The following is a 19,981-nucleotide window of genomic DNA, read 5'->3' on the forward strand; positions in this document are numbered from 1 at the left end:
CGCCTTCTTCCCGCTGCCGGAAACAAAGCGCTGCCGCCGCACCGGGAGCGGTCCGGGGCGCGGAGGGAAACGGCCTTTTCCTGCCGCCGCTCAGCAGGAGCCCCCCGCCTGAGGCGGCCCCGCGGAGCCCGGCTGTCATACGGCGAGCGACAGCCCCGCCGCCGTCAGAAGCGATCCTCGCCCAGGGTGGCACGGCCGCCTGTGCCCGGTCCCCGCTCTGCCGCCCGGGCACGGCGCCCTCCCACCGCAGGTGCCGGGGGGGGGGCGGACAGCTCTGCCGGCGCCCCCCGCCTCGCCTGCCCCGGCAAAACGAATTCATCCCAGTTCCGCGTTATCTGTAATCCCACTGCTGCAGCGCATCCACCAGGAGCCAGCTCCCGCGCCTCGGTGCCCACCACGGCGCAGGACTTCAGCTGGCACCCGTAGCTCTAAATTCAAACTACAGCTGATGTACTTCAACTTCAGCAATATTTCCCTTTCATACCAAGTGGTTCGCACGCACCCACCCACCACAAAACTATTTTTAAGTATTTTCTCAAAGAGAACCAGAGCATGCTCTTAGCACAAAATTTTATTTCACCCTGACCCAGGCTTTTTACAGTTTATACACATTTTACAGCTAAAACCCAAGGGTTCCAGTTCCACCCTGCAACAACCCATTCCCTTTCATATTCAGGATCATTATAGCCCTTAATAAAACAGATACGTAAATTTCAACAGACGTGTAGCAAGACAAGAAGAATTGACAGAACTAACCTTAACTAAATGGACACCCAGGATCCTGCACTGGTGAAGGATGCAAGGGGGGGAGCGAGCGCCAGCTCAAACAGCCCCTCATCCCAACCCACCCACGGAGACCCTCGTCACCTCCCACAGACTAGGAAATGAGCCCCCTCTGTGCAGTATGCTTGGAGTAAGCCTTTAAAGAGCATTTCTGCATACTTGCATATGCAGTGGAAATGAGGTATGTTAGTTGCTTTCAGAGGGAATATCCACAAATAATAAACAGAAGCGGACGTTAGTATTCCAGGTCCTTTCATTTTGCATGTTACTCTTCTAGGCAACCTCAGTAATAGCAATGGACTTAAGGTGTCTGAGCAGACATTGATATTTCTTCAAAACAAACATACAAGATTTAGACCAAGGATGACCATACCAGAATAAAGTCTGTTATCTTCTAACAGCCACTTTGTTTTCTAAGGCTTTGATGATTAAGACACGGTAGGCCATCCGATTCTCATGCAATCGTAAAAGGTTGCACTAAACAGGAATAAAGAATCCAAAAATAGTCAATACAAATATTTACATCCACTTTTGTAAAATTTAAAAATCTAATACTCTTGACAAATGCTTTTATATCTAAAACAGTTAATGCTGACATGTTAACATTTCCCATTTACCTAAGCTCTTCCAGAAAACCCAAGATAGTCTGTGACATACTCAAAACTGCACCTGTCTCAGCCCTTCAGGAGCATCTACTCACACATTACACAGCAAGTGTTGCCTTCAGAAGCATTGGCAGAAATAGGTCCAAATAAAAGTTCAAAGGATTTTTTTTTTTTTAAGAAAATGCTGCATGTGTCTACCAAAACTATTAAAAAATGGTGAAAATCAGAAATTCATTGATTCAGTGCAATAGATAGAAGCTGACTAGAATCTCTAATGCCAGACCCTCATTACAAATTTGGGTTTTTTTAGAAAAGGCTGAACTTCTAACATTTGCACTTCATCATTTTAACTTACAGCAATTCCAGTAAGTTCCAACAAGTACTTTTACACAGTTTCTATTTGGGTTTTTGCATGGGTTTTTGTTGGGTTGTGGTAGGGTGGGGTTGAAACTTAGACCAACCAAACATGCTTCAATATCAAGGCAAAGTGTTAAATTCAGGTTTTAGAAGAAAAAAAGAAAAAATGATTTCACCTTGGTTCCCAAAACTAAAATGAAGACAGTAACAGGGCACTTCTTTCCCCGCTCCCCATGAAAAAAAGAAAAAAAAAAAAAAGAAAAAAGAAAGAAAGTCTTTTATTTTATTAAAGCAATTAAAGTTTCTATGACAGATGGGGATTTAAGACAAATTCTAGTGTTCTTGCTCTGTGGCTTTATTGAAATCCTCAGAGTAACTGCTCGAATCTCAAACTGAACTAGGCTTTTCCATGAACATACTCTTGCCTGTGTAACTTCAGTGACTAACTGTTCTCCCAATGAGGAATACATCTCTTAACACCCACAGAGAAGTCATATTACTGAAAGGCTTTTCTCCAGAAGCAAGTTCTCATCATTCACATCATTTCTCTCTCTCAGGCCACTGAATACACAAGCAGGAATTGAGCTCTCTAACACAAACGACAACATGCGAAGATGGGAAAAAACCCTCTCTCAATAGAGGCAATGGTATCACAAGCAAAGAAATTCAACTGCCGAGTATTTCACATGAATAACTATCACAGCTACAGTTCTGAGATGTAGCAAAAATATCTGCTGTCTGGAATGCAGAGAGGAAGACGCAAGCTTCTTCCCCCGATTCTCAGCATTCCCAAGGGTCCAATTCAAACATTTCCTCTGACATTACCAAAAATGCAGCTAAACTTCAAGCCATGTGGATGCTATTTGACCAATACCTTGCTTAAGGAATGACATGAGAAATACGCAGCAGCCACTGGAGAATTGCTTGAAAACTATATTAAGTCACAGTACAATTCTGCAAAAAGTCTAACCCTTGCTACTTATATACAAGGAACCATGAGAGCAGCAGCAATTTATTTAAAATAAAATTAAAAAAAAAAAAATCAATTTCCAGCATTCTTCTGAACTGTTTTAGCTACTATCAAAGATCAGTATCCAAATCTAGAACAAATATTGAATAGTTCAGATTTCTGGTGTTAAAAGTTAAAGACATTTAGAATTATGAGCAGAGCTGCTGTCTCCAGACAGCTCATGAGAACGCAAGCAGTACACAAGATGAAGCCGTTCAAGTCTTATCTGAGTCTCACACTCTGCTTTAGAAGACTTAGTGTAAAATAGTCAGACTAATCTGATTTGTAAGAATAGAGAATTATCATCCTAACAGATTCAGAAGTTGCAAGTACAAATACCATTTTCCCATCATAAAAATATCTAACTATGCCTCAGAAAACAAGACACTGCTATTGTTATTAAAAATTAACGAACTGATGAGATTTTAGAAAAGCTCATATTAAGAACACTTAAGAAAGACGTCTAATGTCATTTTCATAGGCATACAGAGTTTATGAATCAAGGGCTGCTTTAGTAAAACTCATGCCTTCCAGTGCTGTCTCACAAGGTACAATCATCACTTCTGCTACTGTTTACAAGTAAAATGGTCCATCATTTAGCAAAAACTTAAATAAAGGGATGACTGAAAAAAAAATTAAATATTGCACAAATAACTTAACTGCAGACAGTACAAGACACTTAAAGCATTGATTTTTTTGTCAACATATGAACTCTATTATATAGTCACATTTTCTATAATACAGTTATTTTTACAAGACATTTAAATTCAGCATTTACATAAACCATTATCTTTACAATCTGTTATCATATAATGTTAAAGAGTTCCAGCAGGAATTAATTTTGCCTTTGTTTTAAAAGTTCATCTATCTGAGTCTTGTACATGTTTTTCACATCTTCAAGATCTAGTCGGAGCTCTTCCGCTTCCTCTGCTTTCTCTCCATACATCTGAAGAATTGTATTGTATCTTTGATCCAAATCCTGTAAGGACACAGTTTGTTACCTGACTGGTTTTCAACTTTAAAAAAGTTGCTACTAGGATAGTGTTTTACACTGTTAGGGAAAATGAGTGTAGCAGTATCTTATCAAAGTATAATTACTTTACAGTGAAGCACATAGCAGATTTCAAAAATATCTCATGCTTTGACTTTCTGAATATGGCCAGATTTATACTCTAGATAGAAAAGGAAGATGTTCCTAAGACACAGACCCTTGACTACAGAGAATTGATGCTGGCTTCAGAGGACGTACTGAAGCACCTTGAAGTTAACTGCTACAAGCATCAATTAGCAAACTGCACTAAGTTTCACTGCAGGAATGACCACAGTTTAATGTTTCATTGCGAAATTTATCAGCCTGTATTTACAGAACAACAATTTCCAAAATTATTCCCAAACTATTTGAATATTTCAATTTACTTTCTTAAACATTCAGAGGATTAAAACAGTTGTCCCATTACTTGTATCACTGCTGCACCTCATTCAGCTTCTGCATTAGACTCCCATAAATCCATGCTATGTATCAAAACACCTCCTTTACTAAAGACTACTTCCAGACAAGCATCTTGAATGAGACAAACAAAAAAAATGTTCTTTCCCTGATTTAGCATGCAATCTTATGCACCACACATTTCTAACAACTAAGTCACTACCTAGTTATGGAGTAGGCATTTTCATATTCTACTTTATATAAACATCACAGGCTCTTTGGTCATTTATGATTAGGGACAGATTCAAATATAATCCTAAATTGATAGGCATATTCCTAAAAAACCGCAAATATGTCAATTTTATACCAGTTGCAACAGAAATACACTTACCTTTAACTGTGTACGTAATTTTGGTATTTCCTTCACTTTTTCTTCAAGTTCATCATTTTGATTTGTTAATTTAACCAGTTCTTCTGCCATTATTGATCGAGTTTTCTCAAGGTTTCCAATTTCCAGCTAAAGGTAAACACTTTTAACAATTAGGAGGAGGGAAGAATTTGGTGTATTTATAAAACACCATATTAAAATACTCTGATATAGTAATTAAAGCTTTTTCTAAAGCCAGACTATGAAACAGCACACCTCAGATGCACCCTCATTTTCTTCACAAATCTAATCAGTGGTTTGGCTTTGGGGTTTTTTTCTTTTTCAGATAGACAACTGCAGTTGCCTGGATAGGTCCTTGCCAAAACAAGAAAGGCAGCAACAAATCCTTCTCTTGCTCATCTCTACATGTACCTCCAGGGGCTTTTCTGGTTAACAGAACTGTCATGAAAGGGGAAGAGTGAACGCACTCTGCTGTGAGGAGAGGGACCAAGCTTTTTGAATATAAACCCACTAATATAATATTGATTGCATTAGCATTTATACTTATAAATGCTGTGTTTGGTTACATAAGAGTAACTACAGTACCTGTAGATGTGAAATCTCTCCTTCTTTTAATTTTAGCTGTGATTGAAGATTTTCAATTATACTTGAACCTGCTCCCATCCTTATAGCATCATAAAGATTGCTCCCACTAGTAGCTATTGGCCCAAGTGAGTGATCATGAGGATCATCCTACAAAGAAAAGGTTAGAGAAGCTTAAAACAAGACAAAAACATGCATACTTTACAGTCTTCACTCTCCTGAAGTATTACATCATTTAAGGTTTAAAAATATAGTTATCAGGAAAACACTTCAATGCTTAAAAGTTTTTTAACTTCAACATTAATATTTAACATAAAAACAAAAGCTTCAGGTGAATACAGTTTGAGATAGCTCCATACTGGCAAGTTCTTATGTCACCTATACAACTGCCATTTAGCTTGGACATCAATAACCATAACAGACCACAACAGTCAGTAATACTGCCTAGGGAGCAGGGTTGTGCCCTAAACCATGATGGTTAGTAAAAATAAATCCTAAATAACTAGTGTTATTCAACTCTTCTAGATGAAATTAGACCTGTGAACTCAGCACCAACACATGCATAATTACTCCGCAATAAAAGCTGTAGTTTCACATTGTCTTTCACAGTTGTTTTACAATCATAAGACATCTTGTAAACAGGTTTCAGACATTTCTGCACAGGAATTACTTTGTCTAATGCAAATATGTTCTTGAAGAGCAATTTTCTACTAATAAAACTTCTTGAAGAAGAAAGCAAGCAAGCAGTCTGTCAAAACAAAAAGGCCAGTATAACTGATCTACGATACCTGCGAGAGGAAAGATGTCTGAAGACCTGCCATGTCAACTCCACTTATGGAACTAGAGCGTGACATAGTTGGAGTACTTGAAACAGTTTCAACTGTAAATGACTTCCGGTCCTTAAAATAAAAATAATAAAAAAAAAAAAAATGCATACATCATCACCAGTCAGGTAAAGAAAAAAGTTTTCCAGGTGGCAAATGACAGATTCTGTAAAGAACAAACTGCCCTTTTCCACCACCAACCATAGAACAGTGTGACAGATAACTCTTCCCCTCTCCCTCACCACTAAAACATATGAAATTCCAACAATGAAGAATTTCTGTGCTACTAACACTTATGGCCTATCTTCAAGTTCTCAAAACTTTTCACGAAACAAAGACAGAAGTTGCAAGTTACACCAAAGGAATGTTTCTTTCAAGTAGCCAAAGGAGAATCAGAGGCAATTTTGTGTGCCCAAATGTATCACAGGAAGAATATCCTAAATCTAAAAGTATGTCTCTTTTTAGATGCATGTTAATAAATTTAAAAAAAAAAAATCTTCTTCATTTTCCACATGCTGATACCTTACTGATGTACCTTCCAAACAGGCTGACCTCTTTGTACAGGCAGCATCTGAAAGTATGCTAGCCTCTGAACAATAAAGCACTTGGATTTTAGAACTGGAAGTGGTAAGAAAGCAGTAATAGAAACAGTTCTACTTGAATGTTAACTGCTAATTAGAAGTCACAAAGCTACGGAGTATTAGGGACCGTTCTGTGACTTGTGACTTAAGCTGGAAAGCATGTGGTCACATGAAATGCAAAACAGGAATTCAGTGGAAGCAATGCTAAGTAGCCTAAGCAAAGAAAACAAGTAGGTCCAGAAGAAAAAGAATCCAAGAGCATTCAAAAAAGTCAGAAGATTATAACAATCATTATGCATCTTTTATCCCTTCTCAGGTTAAATAGACTATTACTCAAGACTCATTTCAGCGAGTGTAACACAAGCACTTCTTTCACTGGAAGTAAAAGGCAGTCACAATACAGAAAAAGCCAAGTCTCTAATGCCTGGGCTGACAGTATATACTGTGTGGCTCTAAGTCCACTTTGTTGCTTACGACAGTTTCAGATTCTAGATATCTACTAAAATAATTATAGCATCATTAAGACTGAACAGAAATATTAGGGTTCAGTACCTTCTCCTTTGCTGCTTCTTGCACAAAAATTGCCTTCTTTCTTTCCTGTTCAACTTTCATCTTCTCCATTTCTAACTGTGTAGCTAGCAGTGTCTACAAAAATAAATACAGGTTGCTAATCTGATAGCTCAGACTTCAATAATAACATAGTTAAAGCTGAAGTAGGCAATACCTTTTCTTTCTTTGCATCTTCCAAGGTTTTTGCATATTCATCTTTGAGCCCTTCTAGTTCAATCTCATACCTACATTGAGAAAAGAAAGAGGTAGGGAAAGTCACTGAGTACCCCGTGTTTACACTGGATTCATATGCTTTTAAACAAACATAGCTTCAAAGGCTTTAGAACATTATGAAAGTAACAGCTTCAATCTTTAGAAGGAAACAAAGCAGCCTTTACAAGCTGGGCAACCTTATCAATTCCTGTCAACATTTGCAACATTTTGTCAACATTTTGCTCCTCAACACTCAAAAGAAACAACTCTTCCCGCTTGCACAAAGATCTGCTGCAGATTCTTGCCTTAAGAGATAGCTTACCCCCTTTCTACAATTTTAAAGAGATACTGTTAACCAAAATGCAACTCACCTACTGTTTTCGTTTTCCATTTTCTTCAATCTGTTTCTCTCCACTTCTAGCTGAGCCTGAAGACGTGTATTTTCTTGCCTTAAAAGACTATTCTGAGACTCAGTAGAAGACATCTGAATTTTATTAGAAAGAAGTTCTTCTGTAGCAGCCCGTTCTCTCTCAGCAGCTGCTGCTAGAAGAGTTTGAGACTCACCTAACATTAAGTAAAGAAAACCATAGAATTTAACTTGTTTTGTCAAGCATCTGTAAGACAGGCCATTTATTTATGCATCAAAATATAATTTGAGATTTTTTTAAATATACAGCTAATTTTTCTTTTTAAAAATACAGCTGGTTTCTATTTAAATAGAAATTATTTTCTACCATACAGTTAGAGGATCAAAGCAATGCAGAACAAGGAGACTTCATATTCACTTCTCCAGAACGCAACTAGATTGCCTCCAGAAACGAAGCAAATTCTCTGGGTCCGTCTTTGGGCATTTTATGCATTTTTCATTTAAAGTAATAAATTACTACTGTATCAACAAATGTATGTCTCATTACCTATGCACTAAGTAAATGACTCCAACCTTTACAATATAGCACATAAGCACGAGGCTTGACAACTGAAAATGCTCATATACTTTCAGTGTCTCAGCAGGCATCCTTCCTTTAGATGCTGTAAGGACATGTACACCTTAACACCTCCACTGTGCAATCATGTTACATGGCATTTTCGGGGGTGTCAGTGAATTATCTGTCCAAGAACGTTAGCTGAATACTCCCCACACCATTTCATTTCCTTACAGGAAAACATTTTGTGCTTACATCTCCTGATCCACTATCTATGCTCTGAGCAAGTATCAAACCCTGTTCATTTACCTTCAGCCATCTCACATCTTCATCAAGAGCCTCACAGTTTAGTAAAAGCTAGAAACCCTCTTACCAAGTCTGTCAGAAAGGTTCTTTTCCAGTTTTTCCCATGCAGAGGTCTGTGCTCCCAGTGTGGCTTGCAGATTTTCTATCTGTCGGAGAAGTGGCCGTGTAGCAGATGTAACGCTTTGACTTAGTTCTTGATTCCGGCTCTCTGCTTCTTGGAGTCTCTAAGATCACATATTAAATACAATTAGGCTTTACAAATCATATAATGGATTGAAAGATTAATATAGAATTCAGCTAAACACATAGCAGTTGGCTTACATTCTAAAATTACTGCATTACTGTTGGTTTACATCCTAAAATTCATGTGTTCAAAGTCACAGTAAAGTGTGAAATTCCAAAATAGAAGCCTAACATTTTTAGATACGTGATAGAGGAACTGCCCAGAATTGTCCAGCCCTCTGGACATCACCTGAACCATTCTGGCAACAATCTATCTTCTGGACCTTAAGAACAATAAAAATATTCTCAAGAAGCAGCTAAAGAGCCATTCAAATGTATTTGCTAGCAATTTTACAGGACTATCACAAACTTAATGGCTGTACTTTGTCTTATACTAAAAGGACAGTATTCCAATTACGAGGCACTATAAAAAAATGTGATTTTGTTTTCAATATGTGATTGAAAAAACCCACTTCCTTTAATATTTTTATTGCTGTTCTACACAGGACAAGTACCACAGGTAACCAGGAAACAAAGCCTTTCTTTCAGGCTATTAATGTCATGATAGCATTTTACTTTCAGTTTTTAAAAGCCCTCTGGCACATACAAGTTGGCATCATCTATTTGCTGCAGTACCTGTTGTAATTCACCAATTTCCTGGCGTAAATAGTCTTCTTTTCTTGCTGCCTGCTGTTCTGCACGTTGCAGTGCTAGCCTCAGGTCCGCCACCTAAACAAGACATCATCACTAATCTCCTGTCCAGTTAACAGTACCACCTTATTAATTGTTACAGTCCTACACCATTTTTAAACACTGTTGGAGAGGCTATGTCTGTTTACAAGTTACAGGCTTAAGTTCTGCATGCACACAAATAGTTACACTGATCTATCTATCACTAAAAATTCTGTCCAACTATATTCCTTGAACTTTGCTTTATGCTAAGAGCGCTACAAACAACACAGAACCTGTCAAAAGTAATTTCATTTAAATAAATAAAATTTGAAGTATTATAAAACAGAATTGGGATTTTAAAGCTTAGCACAACTACCACTAAAGACTGAACAAGTTGACAGAAAAGAAATCCTTTGGGTATTTGCTAAGTACACAAAAATGAGTTCCACCTTATATTGCAGCTGGTTCATTATGTCAGATGCACACACCACCTGAGTGAGTACATTTATTTGTTTAATTAAAAAGGGTTTTTTTCCACCTCATCTAAGACCCACCTGAATAGCCAAAGCTTCTTGTTGCTGCCGAGCCTCATCCTGCGCTTTCTCCAGAGCTAACCCAAGCTCTTCCTTTGCCTTCATTTCCCGACTTAGGGCTGCTTCTTGTGCCTCACTGTCCTTTGTAGCATTAGCTTTATGAAGATCTGCAAGTTCCCTAGAGGAGGAAGGGGGGGGGGGGAGAGGAGAAAAATAAATAAATAAATAAAGAGTAGTTCATTTACAGTTACTACAATGGTAACAGAAACTTTGCAAATAACTTTTGTTATATATTAACATTTCACAAGCATTGCACAAGAAATAGACACAGAAGCTGAATGTACGGTTGAGTACAGGCACACAGGTTATCTGCTTACTTGTATGCACTGTCAAGTGCTGCCTGAACACTTCTGTTCCGTTCTTCAAGGTCTTCCACTTCTGCCTGAAGTTTAGCAAGATCCTTTTCTTGTCGCTCTACAACACTGTTCAGTTGTTTAATGCTGTCTCGATGCTGCTTCTCAAGGTCTTCCTTGCCATCAAGTACCTATCAGAGCACAAACAAGAAGCATGAGACTAATCCCAGCACACTTGGTAGACAATGCCATCCGAGGACAATGACAACTCCGGCAACTAGTTAGGATGAAGTTACACAAACGACTAAACTGATCAAACACTTCGCCAAAGAGAAAGGTTTTGCTCCCCCATCTTTCCCAGGGGAGGGGGGGGAGGTCATCATCACAGTTCCACATACTTCCTCATACTGGGTCTGCTGCTTCTAAGATCTTGATTCAATCACTAACCGAGGGGGGGAAGAAAAAAAGGGAAAAAAAAGCCCAAATTTTGCTGCTATAGGTTTTCCCAGCTATAAATGTAGCGCACTGAATTTTGTCAGCCCATCTGACAACCAGCAGTGCAGGTGCAAATAAGCAGCTGGAAAGATACCTGACCATAATTTTAAACTGTTCTGAGAACACACACAGAAATCACACCTCAGTATTCCAAAAACATGAAATAGAGAAATGTCCCAGAAAAGAAAAAAACCCCAGACTATCTAGAGCCTCTCTAAAAGGCTACTCTGCAGCTAATGCAAAAAGCATTAAAAAAAATTCCAAACATCTCACCTGCTTTAAATGCTGTAACTCCTCTTCCAATTCCTTAATCTTTTTATTCTGTTTTGTGTTAGTATTTTCTCTCTCTTTCTCTTTGGCTCTTAATTTCTTAATAATGTTGGAATTGTGCAGCTGCTGTTTGGAAAGCTTTTCTCCTGTGAAGAAAAGGAACATAACGCTAGTGCACATTGCTGTTACTCTGTGAACTCTCTATTCACATCTCCCCCTGCTCCTCGGTTCTGTGAAAATAATAATCAAGTATGTATGGAAATGCTTACTCGTACATTTTTTTCATGCAAGCTCTTAAGTTTTAAAACTACCTTATCCCTCAGATGGCCTTGCTATGCTAAGCTATAGTGAGATAGGGTAGGCAGTGAAAGGCTTTGAAAGTAAAGCAAATAAGCTCATAGTATCAGGGAAAAAATACCAAAATAGTCTGTTAATTTAGTAACAATATTACACTTCCAAAATTAAAAAGCAGTAATGGAGAAACTGTAGAAATGGCTTGAACAATGCCCTAGTTAGACTTCTGCCAAATGGAACATGGAGCATGGTTCTGCATGTTGCTTTTACCTCACAGCACCTTTCAATGCATGCTGCAGAAAGTACCCCGCTAGCCACCTGTATTTGACTGATCCCTCCTGCTGCTCTTTGCTCTTAGCTAAATGGTTCAATTGCTCAGAAACATTGAACATGCTTCAAATGTTGTATTTTTTCCCCACATAAAGAAGGCTCTATGTGAAGGCAGTATGTTTCAAATTATTCTACAAATTTTCACTATTAAAAAAAAAATTTAATTCTCACCTTCCTCCATTAATCCTTTGATTTGCTCTTCTTTTTCTTTCAATAATTCAGCGGTTTCATTGGTATTAAGTCGAGTAGCCAATTCTTCTTTAACAGTCTTTACTTCCTAAATAAAAGGATAAAATACTTAGGGACTATTTATTAAAACATACTTGGGAAAAACACACAGTAAGTTACACTGATCACCTTTTTCTTTTCCCCTCCCTTCCTCTCAAAAGGCTTTTCTTTGAAAACAATTTAGGTTAGAAGGGAACTCTGGAGATTATCTGATCAAATCAGATTGCTCAAAGCCTTATTCCATCAAGCTTTAAAAACCTCAAAGGATGGAGACTCCATAAATTCTCTGTACGATTTCTTCCAACTCCTCCTTCCATTTAATTTTCTATACTTTAAACTTTTGCAATGTAATAAAAATAAACTGTTGTATTCCACACTGGTATCCAATAGTTTTTATATTTTGAATTACTACTGGGCCAATGTTGTGACATGCACAGTGACAAAGTAACTATGAAGAGTATTTTTTTTTCTAGTTACAGATTTGAGTTTACTTTTCACAAACTAGTAATAAGCTAGGGAAATGTAACTCTGCGATACCAGGTCAAGAACATTTAAACTCCATAAACTTTGTTGCTGCAGACTTCTTTGCTCATTCCAAACTAATCTGTCATCAGTCCTTAACTTTCCTACCAGTTAAAACTCTAATGAAGCCATTCCCATTCTTTGCCACTTCTCTAGTCCATTCTTTTCCCTCACACCAATGCAAATGCATATATGGGTACAAGGTAAATGACAGGAGAAGTTAAACCTTTTTTTCCCCAGACTAACTTTAACTTAAATGAGTTCCCTAACTTGGTTCACAACACAGCTGCAAAAATACATGGGTCAACACCAAGCAGCCTGGGAGGCTTGAAACATCTTATTCTAGTTACTAATACCATGAGGTAGCACCTGTCAGTCTCACGATTCTTCTTAATTTTTATGAATCTACCCCAAGAAATTTAATTGTGTTCTAAACCAATAAACATTAATTTCACTAAAAAGCCAGACTACCTTTTTAGCTGCGTCTCTTTCTTTGCAGGCTAGCTGGAGCTTCTTTTCGGCATCCGCAATTCGCTGAGCAAACTCCTCTTTAAGAGATGAAAGGCTACTGCTCTCTTCTTTCATTCTAAACATTTCACTACATTTAAAATTAACATTTCAGAACAGTTGCATAGTTATGTGACATTCCAAGCAGTTTGCAACAGGTTGTTTTAAATGCTTTTAAAGGGGGGGGTGTTGCTTTTTTTATTTTATTTTACTTCACATTATCCAGAAGGCCAAAAAACCACATCTATATTAGAAGTACTAATCAAAGGTCTTTATTAATTCAGTAATTTACCCATGAAAACCATGAAATGCAGATTTACCCTAAATGTTTTGCCCTTTTTAATCAAGTTCTTTTTGACAAGGAAAATTGATTAAATGTATTTTTAAGTTAAGACCAATTTAGTTACTAAATAATACCTCCACATATTATCTGTAAATTTTTTAAACTTGATATTTGATCAGTAAACTGGTAAATCCAACTTTTCTTTTCTTTTTTTTTCTTTAAACTGAATTAAATAATGAATTCAGGTTTTTCCTATAACCAGACCTTTTACCACACTTTCACAGCCTACTTTTCAGTCAGCAAGTAACTTAGTAAATCAGGTTCACCCATCTGTATCAGCAAAGCCAGCCTCCCTTAATAGCTGAATCCAGTCTTCTAACAAAGACCTTTATTAACAGCCAAGTCTGACTCTACACTACGTTTGTCATTCCTACTGCTTGCTTACTGAAAAGTCTTTGACTAGCCTCTTCCCAAAAGAGATTTGGCCCCAGAAATAATGTGTCTTTAAAATAACACCATCACAGCACATGCAATCATTATTTCCACCTTTCCCAAACAGTGCACATCCCTTGCAACCTTTGTTCTAGTTATAAAGCTACTTGTTTTACAATATTGTCTACGGATTGTATTACAGTAAAGTTACAGTTACACCCACTACTGTGTATATTTTCATACTTACTCTTTTAGGTTATCATAAGCTTCTTCCAGGCGCGCCTTTTCTTTACTAGTACTTAATAACTGTATTTCCCTCTTCTCCAGTTTCTCAGTTAATGAATCAATCATCTGGACAATGTTTTTACAGATAAAGATCAGATGAATGGGACAATTAAAACACAGGAGGGGCAGGCTTCCCCTTTCCCCCCACCATTCCCTCCCAACACTACTTAAAGCTGAACTTCTCAATGTTTTTAGGAATTTGAGGTAAAAGTCAGTGAAAATTATCGTGTTTCTGCCACATTAATTTAGAACTAGGCAATATTTAAACCAGTTTTCTACAGGTGTGGAAATCCTACTAAGTAAGCACATGTTGCCTAGCTAAGTTCCTCAACAAAACCATCTATAGTTAAATCTGATTATAAATTAAGTTTTTAAACAGAGCTGATAGGTCTCTTCTGTGAAACGTTAGCACAAAGCAGCAAAACAGCATCAGATAAGGGAAGAAAACCGTCAGGCAGGGTCAAAATCTCTTAGCTCACATCATCAAAATATTTTTGTAATACCAGATTTCAGAAAGGTAAATGTAGTGAAATAACACAAACATACATGCAAATATAAACAAATGAAACATATTCTATAAGTGTAATTCAACACAGCCAATGAAAGACAAAATCTGCTGTGGTCCATTACACTATTACCCACATCGTATAAACATTTAAGTTAGGAAAACTTATGGATAACAGTCCACAGCTTTGGAGTTCTCTATGGAATTTACACTGACATTCTGTAAAATTTACACAAAAAAATGCTTTCCTTAAAACACAGATTACACTGGGGTTTTAAGAACTTCCATAATAAGTACTGCTTTTCCCATATTACTAACAGAAACAGCATCAGTATTGCAAACATGCCTACAGGGCAAGGCCATCTACGTTTGGCACACAGACTGTGAGCAGAGCAAAACCCATGTCAAAGGGGCTTGGAAATTAAAAGCAATAGTAAAGGGACACTAAGTTGGCAAAGGAGATGGAAAAAAGATAGTTCATACAACACACTGGCAGAACTGGACAAAACACACTGCTTCAGAGCTCCAGCTCAGCCTTCCATATACTCGAGTATCCTACTCTGTCACATCTCCAGCCATTCTACCTATCTAAACTAGCCACACAAAATTCTTTTAATATATTCACTATCCATAACTATGCTTATCTTTTTCATTATAAAGCCTAGCACACCTTCTTTTCAAAAGTAAAGATAATTTCTGTTAAAACCAAACATTAATTTATGTAGTAAAAAGGATTTATTTACACTAGCTACTGCTATCCTCCAAGAACATGCATAATGCTCCTGGAATATAATAAAATTTTGACATTTTATAAGTCTGTAGAAAAAAACACTTTCAAATTATTATCTTGATTATTGCTCAAATATTAACAGCTTGTAGTTTCATAATTCAAACCAAAATACTTCAGGAAATCTCTTCCACCTTTCATGGGGCTGGGGGGCCCACCAAAGAATTAAAAGTAGCACATTTGACCTATCACGGCTTCCCATTTGCTAGCACTACTCACACTTCACAGTAATGATAACTAGGTGGATTAGGTGAAACCCCAAACTATTTGACCTGAGATTTCACCAGGATTATCCCACTGCAAAATATCAAGGACAGTTTTCTACAAGGTAAGGTAGTTCAGCATCAATTAATTCAATCAAATAAGGTGAATCTAATACCTATATAAGGCGATGATAGGAGTTTCATTTGTAACTAAAGGGTGTGTTTACAAAACACATTTTGCAATTACCTTTTTAAGCTCTTGTTTTTCAGTGTCCTCTTCTAACATTTTTCCAACGGCATCCTGCTGCGCCTCAGTCTCCTCTCTCACAATCTGTTCTTCAGCAGTTTGCACGGCAGCAACCAAAACATCTGGCTGCTCAGAATTAACAGGAGTTGCACTTCTCCCACTCTCTTCCATCTCAGCTTCCTCAGCATGTAAAACAGGAGCGTCATTCAAGTTTTCAGATTTATTTTTCAGGGCATCAACCGTTTCTGTCTTTGGCGCAGAAGGACTGACAGCAACAGATGCTGAAGCAGAAGCCCTGCCTGATAACTCATCATCTGAATTTATTTCACTTACACTTCTACTATCTAAAGACTGTACACTGAATGAATCAATTCTTTCAAAAGCATCAGAGGAGCAGCAGCTCTCGGTCAGTTTTTGGAAGTCATCTAAACGATTATAATCTGCACAGGCAGATGTAGATAAGAGCTGAAATGACGTCTGCATTAGATGAAGACTGGATTTTGAATCTGCAGCTTCTTGTCTTGAACCCACTGAGCTCTCACTTATTACACTTTCATGGTCCAGAACTTCAATATCACTAGTTGTGGATGTCCCCGAGGAGAAAGTGCTAATTGGAGGTGATGGAGTATTGCTTTGCCTGTCCTCAGTCTTTCTCTCCTTAGTTTCCAAACCCACGTCTTTTGCACCTGCATTAAGAGACTGTGAAGTGTTATCCAGTGCACCTCCCCTTCCATTCCCTCCTACACTGGATTTTTCATTAACAGCGTCTTCAGGTACTTCCAAATTTAGAGCAGACACCTTTTTGTCAGTGACTTCATTTGTGCTTTCTTCATGCTTGGCATTAGATTTAAGCACAGAATTCTCTTCTATTTTCCCCTTGGGAACATCAAGGTTTTTTAAGTCCACTAGGCCAGCTACAGAGCAATCCTTTACCTCTGCCTCTGTAGGCACTGGTACTTCCAGCTGACTGGGGTGTTGAGATTCCTTTAAAGTGCTTTTCACCTCCTCTTTGGGTCTCTGTGATTTGGTTGGAGGTTTGGATACCACCGGATTTTTCTGTATACTCTGAACGTCTGTTGGAGAGAGAAAGGCACTGAAGAAGTTTTCAGATTCATCTACTACCGTCCTCCTCACCGGCTTAGTGATTGCTGTTGGCGATATTGGCTGATTCTGTGGTTCTGTATTTGAACTTAAGCCCCAGGAAGATGTATCCCATCCTCCACTTATGAGAGAATTTGTTCCTAAAACAATAAAAAAAACAGAGAGGCAAGAATACTTCAAATGTATTCTTTTTCAGTATTTGTCTTTTTAGATGCAACAGTTCAGAAAAAATGTTTTCAGTATCATGTAACAAAGTGAATATTATACATGATTACAAACACCACCACTTTCATTACTACTTCCTTACAAAGCTTGGAACCGATTTTTAGACAAAGCAAAAGAAGCTTGAGGAAGACATGAAGTAATTCTCAAGTAAGACTTAAGGTGGACACAGACACCTCTAGAAAGTAGGAGCACCTGAATGGAAACAACTTGCTCCCTCCCTGTTTAAGAGTAACTTCAGCAAAGGCAGCAAGAAACCACACCGAACTTCCACCACTAATCCAAGAGAGAATTTCAGAAAGGAGATAGAGGGAAGTGTCTGGGAAGGGGACACAAGCTCACACAACATTCTAAAAGCTGTAAAGGCAAGCGTGAAGCCTGTTTGGGCACAAAAAGCAATCATTTCCTTTGAAAAGGGAGCAAGCAAAGGGGAATATCGCTGTCTGCTTTGTATAGTTATAGAAGGCTAAGCAAAACAATCTGAAAAACTGTAGTTTAAAAGCAGAGAATTAAACAGATTACAGGAGGATGAAACAATTACTAGGTCTTGAAAGCCATCTGCCAAGTAGCACACAAACACTGCATGCACCATTGCAAAAAACTGAGGGAACAAGCTTTTAATATTTGTATCATGTACACTGTAAGAAGGGTTCTTGCCCTTTCAATTTGTGAAATTTGCAATTGCAATTTTCCCTCAGAAACCAAACAACAGCATGAAGCTGACAACACACATTGTCAGCAGCACACACAAGATCATAGTTTTCTTCTTCCTGTGGTGAAATACTGAATTGATTAGTTCTGAAGCTGCCCTAAAACATCAACAGTTCCTATTATTGTATTTCTTGCAGGTCTTCTAGGACTTGTCAACAGAAAGAATAATAAGAATTTCAGCATCAAATTTCAGCATCCCAAGTAAGAAAGATAAATCAAAAAAATAGTATTAAAGTTGATTTTAGACCTACAAACATAATCTGGATAACATAACTATTTCAGGCTACTTAAAAACAAACTCACTTGATAAAGCAGCATCTGTTAAAAAACGCCAAGTTATAATATTTAAAGCAAACTACCACTTTTAGAAACTGTTCATAGCTGCTGGCCTCAAGATGTCAAATCAGATAATTACTGCTCTCATTGCCAAAAATACAACAAACATCTGATTTATTACTGCCCTGTCCATGATTCAATAGCTTCAGAAAAAGCTCTGCCAGTGAACTGTAACATTCAGAAAATATTTTGACTTCTTTTAAAAACAATCACATTTTCCTCGAAAAACATCTGCAGGCTGATCTTTGCTGCTTTCCTGATGAATTACAGAACTACTATAAATACTAAGATATAAAATAAATTTTTAAATTCTTTGGGCAAGTCTGAAGTTTTCATAAGCACGATGCAATCAATCTTCTACGAACAATTAGTATCGTTTAAGGTGACACTGGACTACTTGAGCGACTGCCAAGCCCTTGCTGCTACAAAAGAGAAAGACACGCAAAACTGACCCTACACTTTGCTGAACAACCAGCCTAGAAACGCTTTCAATAGTTGCAGATTTTGATTCTCAGAAATCCAGTTCTGCTGTGTGTATAGCCCGAAACAACCTCCTCCTACAACTACATGTCTTCTAGATATGCTGCACTGCACACTGTAGCAGGACGCTGTTTCCCGATGAGCTGTTTCCGACCCTTTTCTTTATCCATTCCTATCTGTAAGGCATTCTTTAGGGGGAAACGGGTTTCTAAGCAGAGGGCTCCTTTTTGCTCTTTCCTTTCCAAACAGCAGCTCGGGCCTGGTGGCTCTCAGGTCCTATGTCAGCCCACGCACAGCGGAGCCACTTCCCCATAACCGAGCCGGGACAGCCCTGCCACGGCCACATTCCCTCCGACAGGCGCCGGGAGGTGGTAACTTGGCGCCGCAGCCAGCGGGCACTCCGTGCTTTGCGTGGGGCAGGCTTCAGCTGCTCCTCCGCAACTCTGGGGCAAAGGGAGAACCCACGCGTGCCTCAAAGAGAACATAACACCCCCTTTTTGGCTACCTGAGAGGTTTTGTCATCTATTAGCGTCTCGGCAAAACAATAACGCCGTGAGCAGCACGGGTAAGGGGCGCAGTACCACCCTCCGCCGAGGCTGCCCGGCGGTCCCCCCCCCGCCTGCCAGGGCCGTGAGGCGCCGCGCAGGCCTCGCAGGCCGGGCTTGGGGCGGGGGGACGGCCCAGTCTCCCCGGGGGTCACCCCCCGCCCGGGTGAGGGGGACAGACCGGGCGGGGGGGACGCTCCGCCCCGCGGCAAGGGCCGGGCCGGGCAGGAGGGAGGCCAGGGCGGCTCAGCCCGCCCCGCGGCCGGCGGCACAGGGTGGGGGGGCGGCCCGCCGCCGGCCGCACTCACCGTCACCGTAGTCGGGGATGACGGCGTCGGGCCAGGGGCTCTCCTCGGCCTGGATGTCCAGCACCCGGTCGATGGACTTCTGGGCCTGCGACAGCGCCTGCTTGGCGAAGCTGGACAGCTGCGAAGCGTTGAACCAGCTCATCCTCCGCGTCCCCGGGCCCGTGCGGAGGCAGCGGCACCGGGCACAAGCAGCGGAGGCGGACGGTAAGCCCAGCTGCCCTCAGAGCCCGCGGCCCGGCGGCGGGGCCCGGCGGCGCTCGGCGCGGCGCGGCGGGGAGGGGAGGGGGGGGCAGGGCGGCCCCGCGCCTGCGCGCGGCCGGGCTCCACGTCGCAAGCGGGGCCACGCGCAGCCGCCCGCCGGCGGCGCTGAGGAGGCGGGGCCAGGGCCGGGGCGGCACGGCGGGGTGGCGAGCACGGCCGCCCCTCCCGGCCTCCCTCGGCCTCCGAGCGCCAGCAGCGACCCCCGGCCCGCCGCTGTGCCGCCCCCCCCCCCCCGCTTGCGTGGGGCCTTTTAGCGCTTCCAAACACGGGGTGGTTAAACACTACCCCATTAAAAACTGCAGC

At 40.0% G+C, this 19,981-nt stretch overlaps 1 protein-coding gene across 2 annotated transcripts; it reads right to left on the reverse strand.

The window, feature by feature from the left end:
- Nucleotides 1-556: 556 nt before the first annotated feature.
- TMF1 (TATA element modulatory factor 1) lies at nt 557-19,698 on the reverse strand. Of its 2 annotated transcripts, none has more exons than XM_037384809.1 (17): nt 19,418-19,698; nt 15,715-16,787; nt 13,935-14,038; nt 12,937-13,063; nt 11,887-11,992; nt 11,095-11,237; nt 10,351-10,517; nt 9,995-10,151; nt 9,405-9,497; nt 8,614-8,770; nt 7,689-7,881; nt 7,280-7,349; nt 7,108-7,200; nt 5,939-6,049; nt 5,154-5,300; nt 4,572-4,697; nt 557-3,733 (listed from the first exon to the last, which is right to left on the reverse strand). In XM_037384809.1, the coding sequence occupies exons 1-17, from the start codon at nt 19,557-19,559 to the stop codon at nt 3,590-3,592; spliced, it is 3,153 nt and encodes a 1,050-aa protein (XP_037240706.1). In that variant the 5' UTR covers nt 19,560-19,698; the 3' UTR covers nt 557-3,589. The 2 variants fall into 2 exon arrangements, with proteins under 2 accessions (XP_037240706.1, XP_037240705.1); XM_037384808.1 differs by having other exon boundaries at nt 15,715-16,955.
- Nucleotides 19,699-19,981: the final 283 nt, after the last annotated feature.

The sequence above is a fragment of the Falco rusticolus genome, chromosome 4, assembly GCF_015220075.1.
Source record: "Falco rusticolus isolate bFalRus1 chromosome 4, bFalRus1.pri, whole genome shotgun sequence".
Taxonomy (NCBI): Eukaryota; Metazoa; Chordata; class Aves; order Falconiformes; family Falconidae; genus Falco; species Falco rusticolus.

What these genes read in the sequence shown, in the direction of transcription:
- TMF1 (XM_037384808.1), bottom strand. Translation starts at nt 19,559, where the DNA reads ATGAGCTGGTTCAACGCTTCGCAGCTGTCCAGCTTCGCCAAGCAGGCG. An exon ending in CATCCCCGACTACGGTGACG is followed by an intron (nt 16,956 to 19,417) that starts GTGAGTGCGGCC and finishes TTATTGTTTTAG; the next exon opens with GAACAAATTCTCTCATAAGT. An exon ending in AAGAAGCTTTGGCTATTCAG is followed by an intron (nt 9,498 to 9,994) that starts GTGGGTCTTAGA and finishes TGTCTTGTTTAG; the next exon opens with GTGGCGGACCTGAGGCTAGC.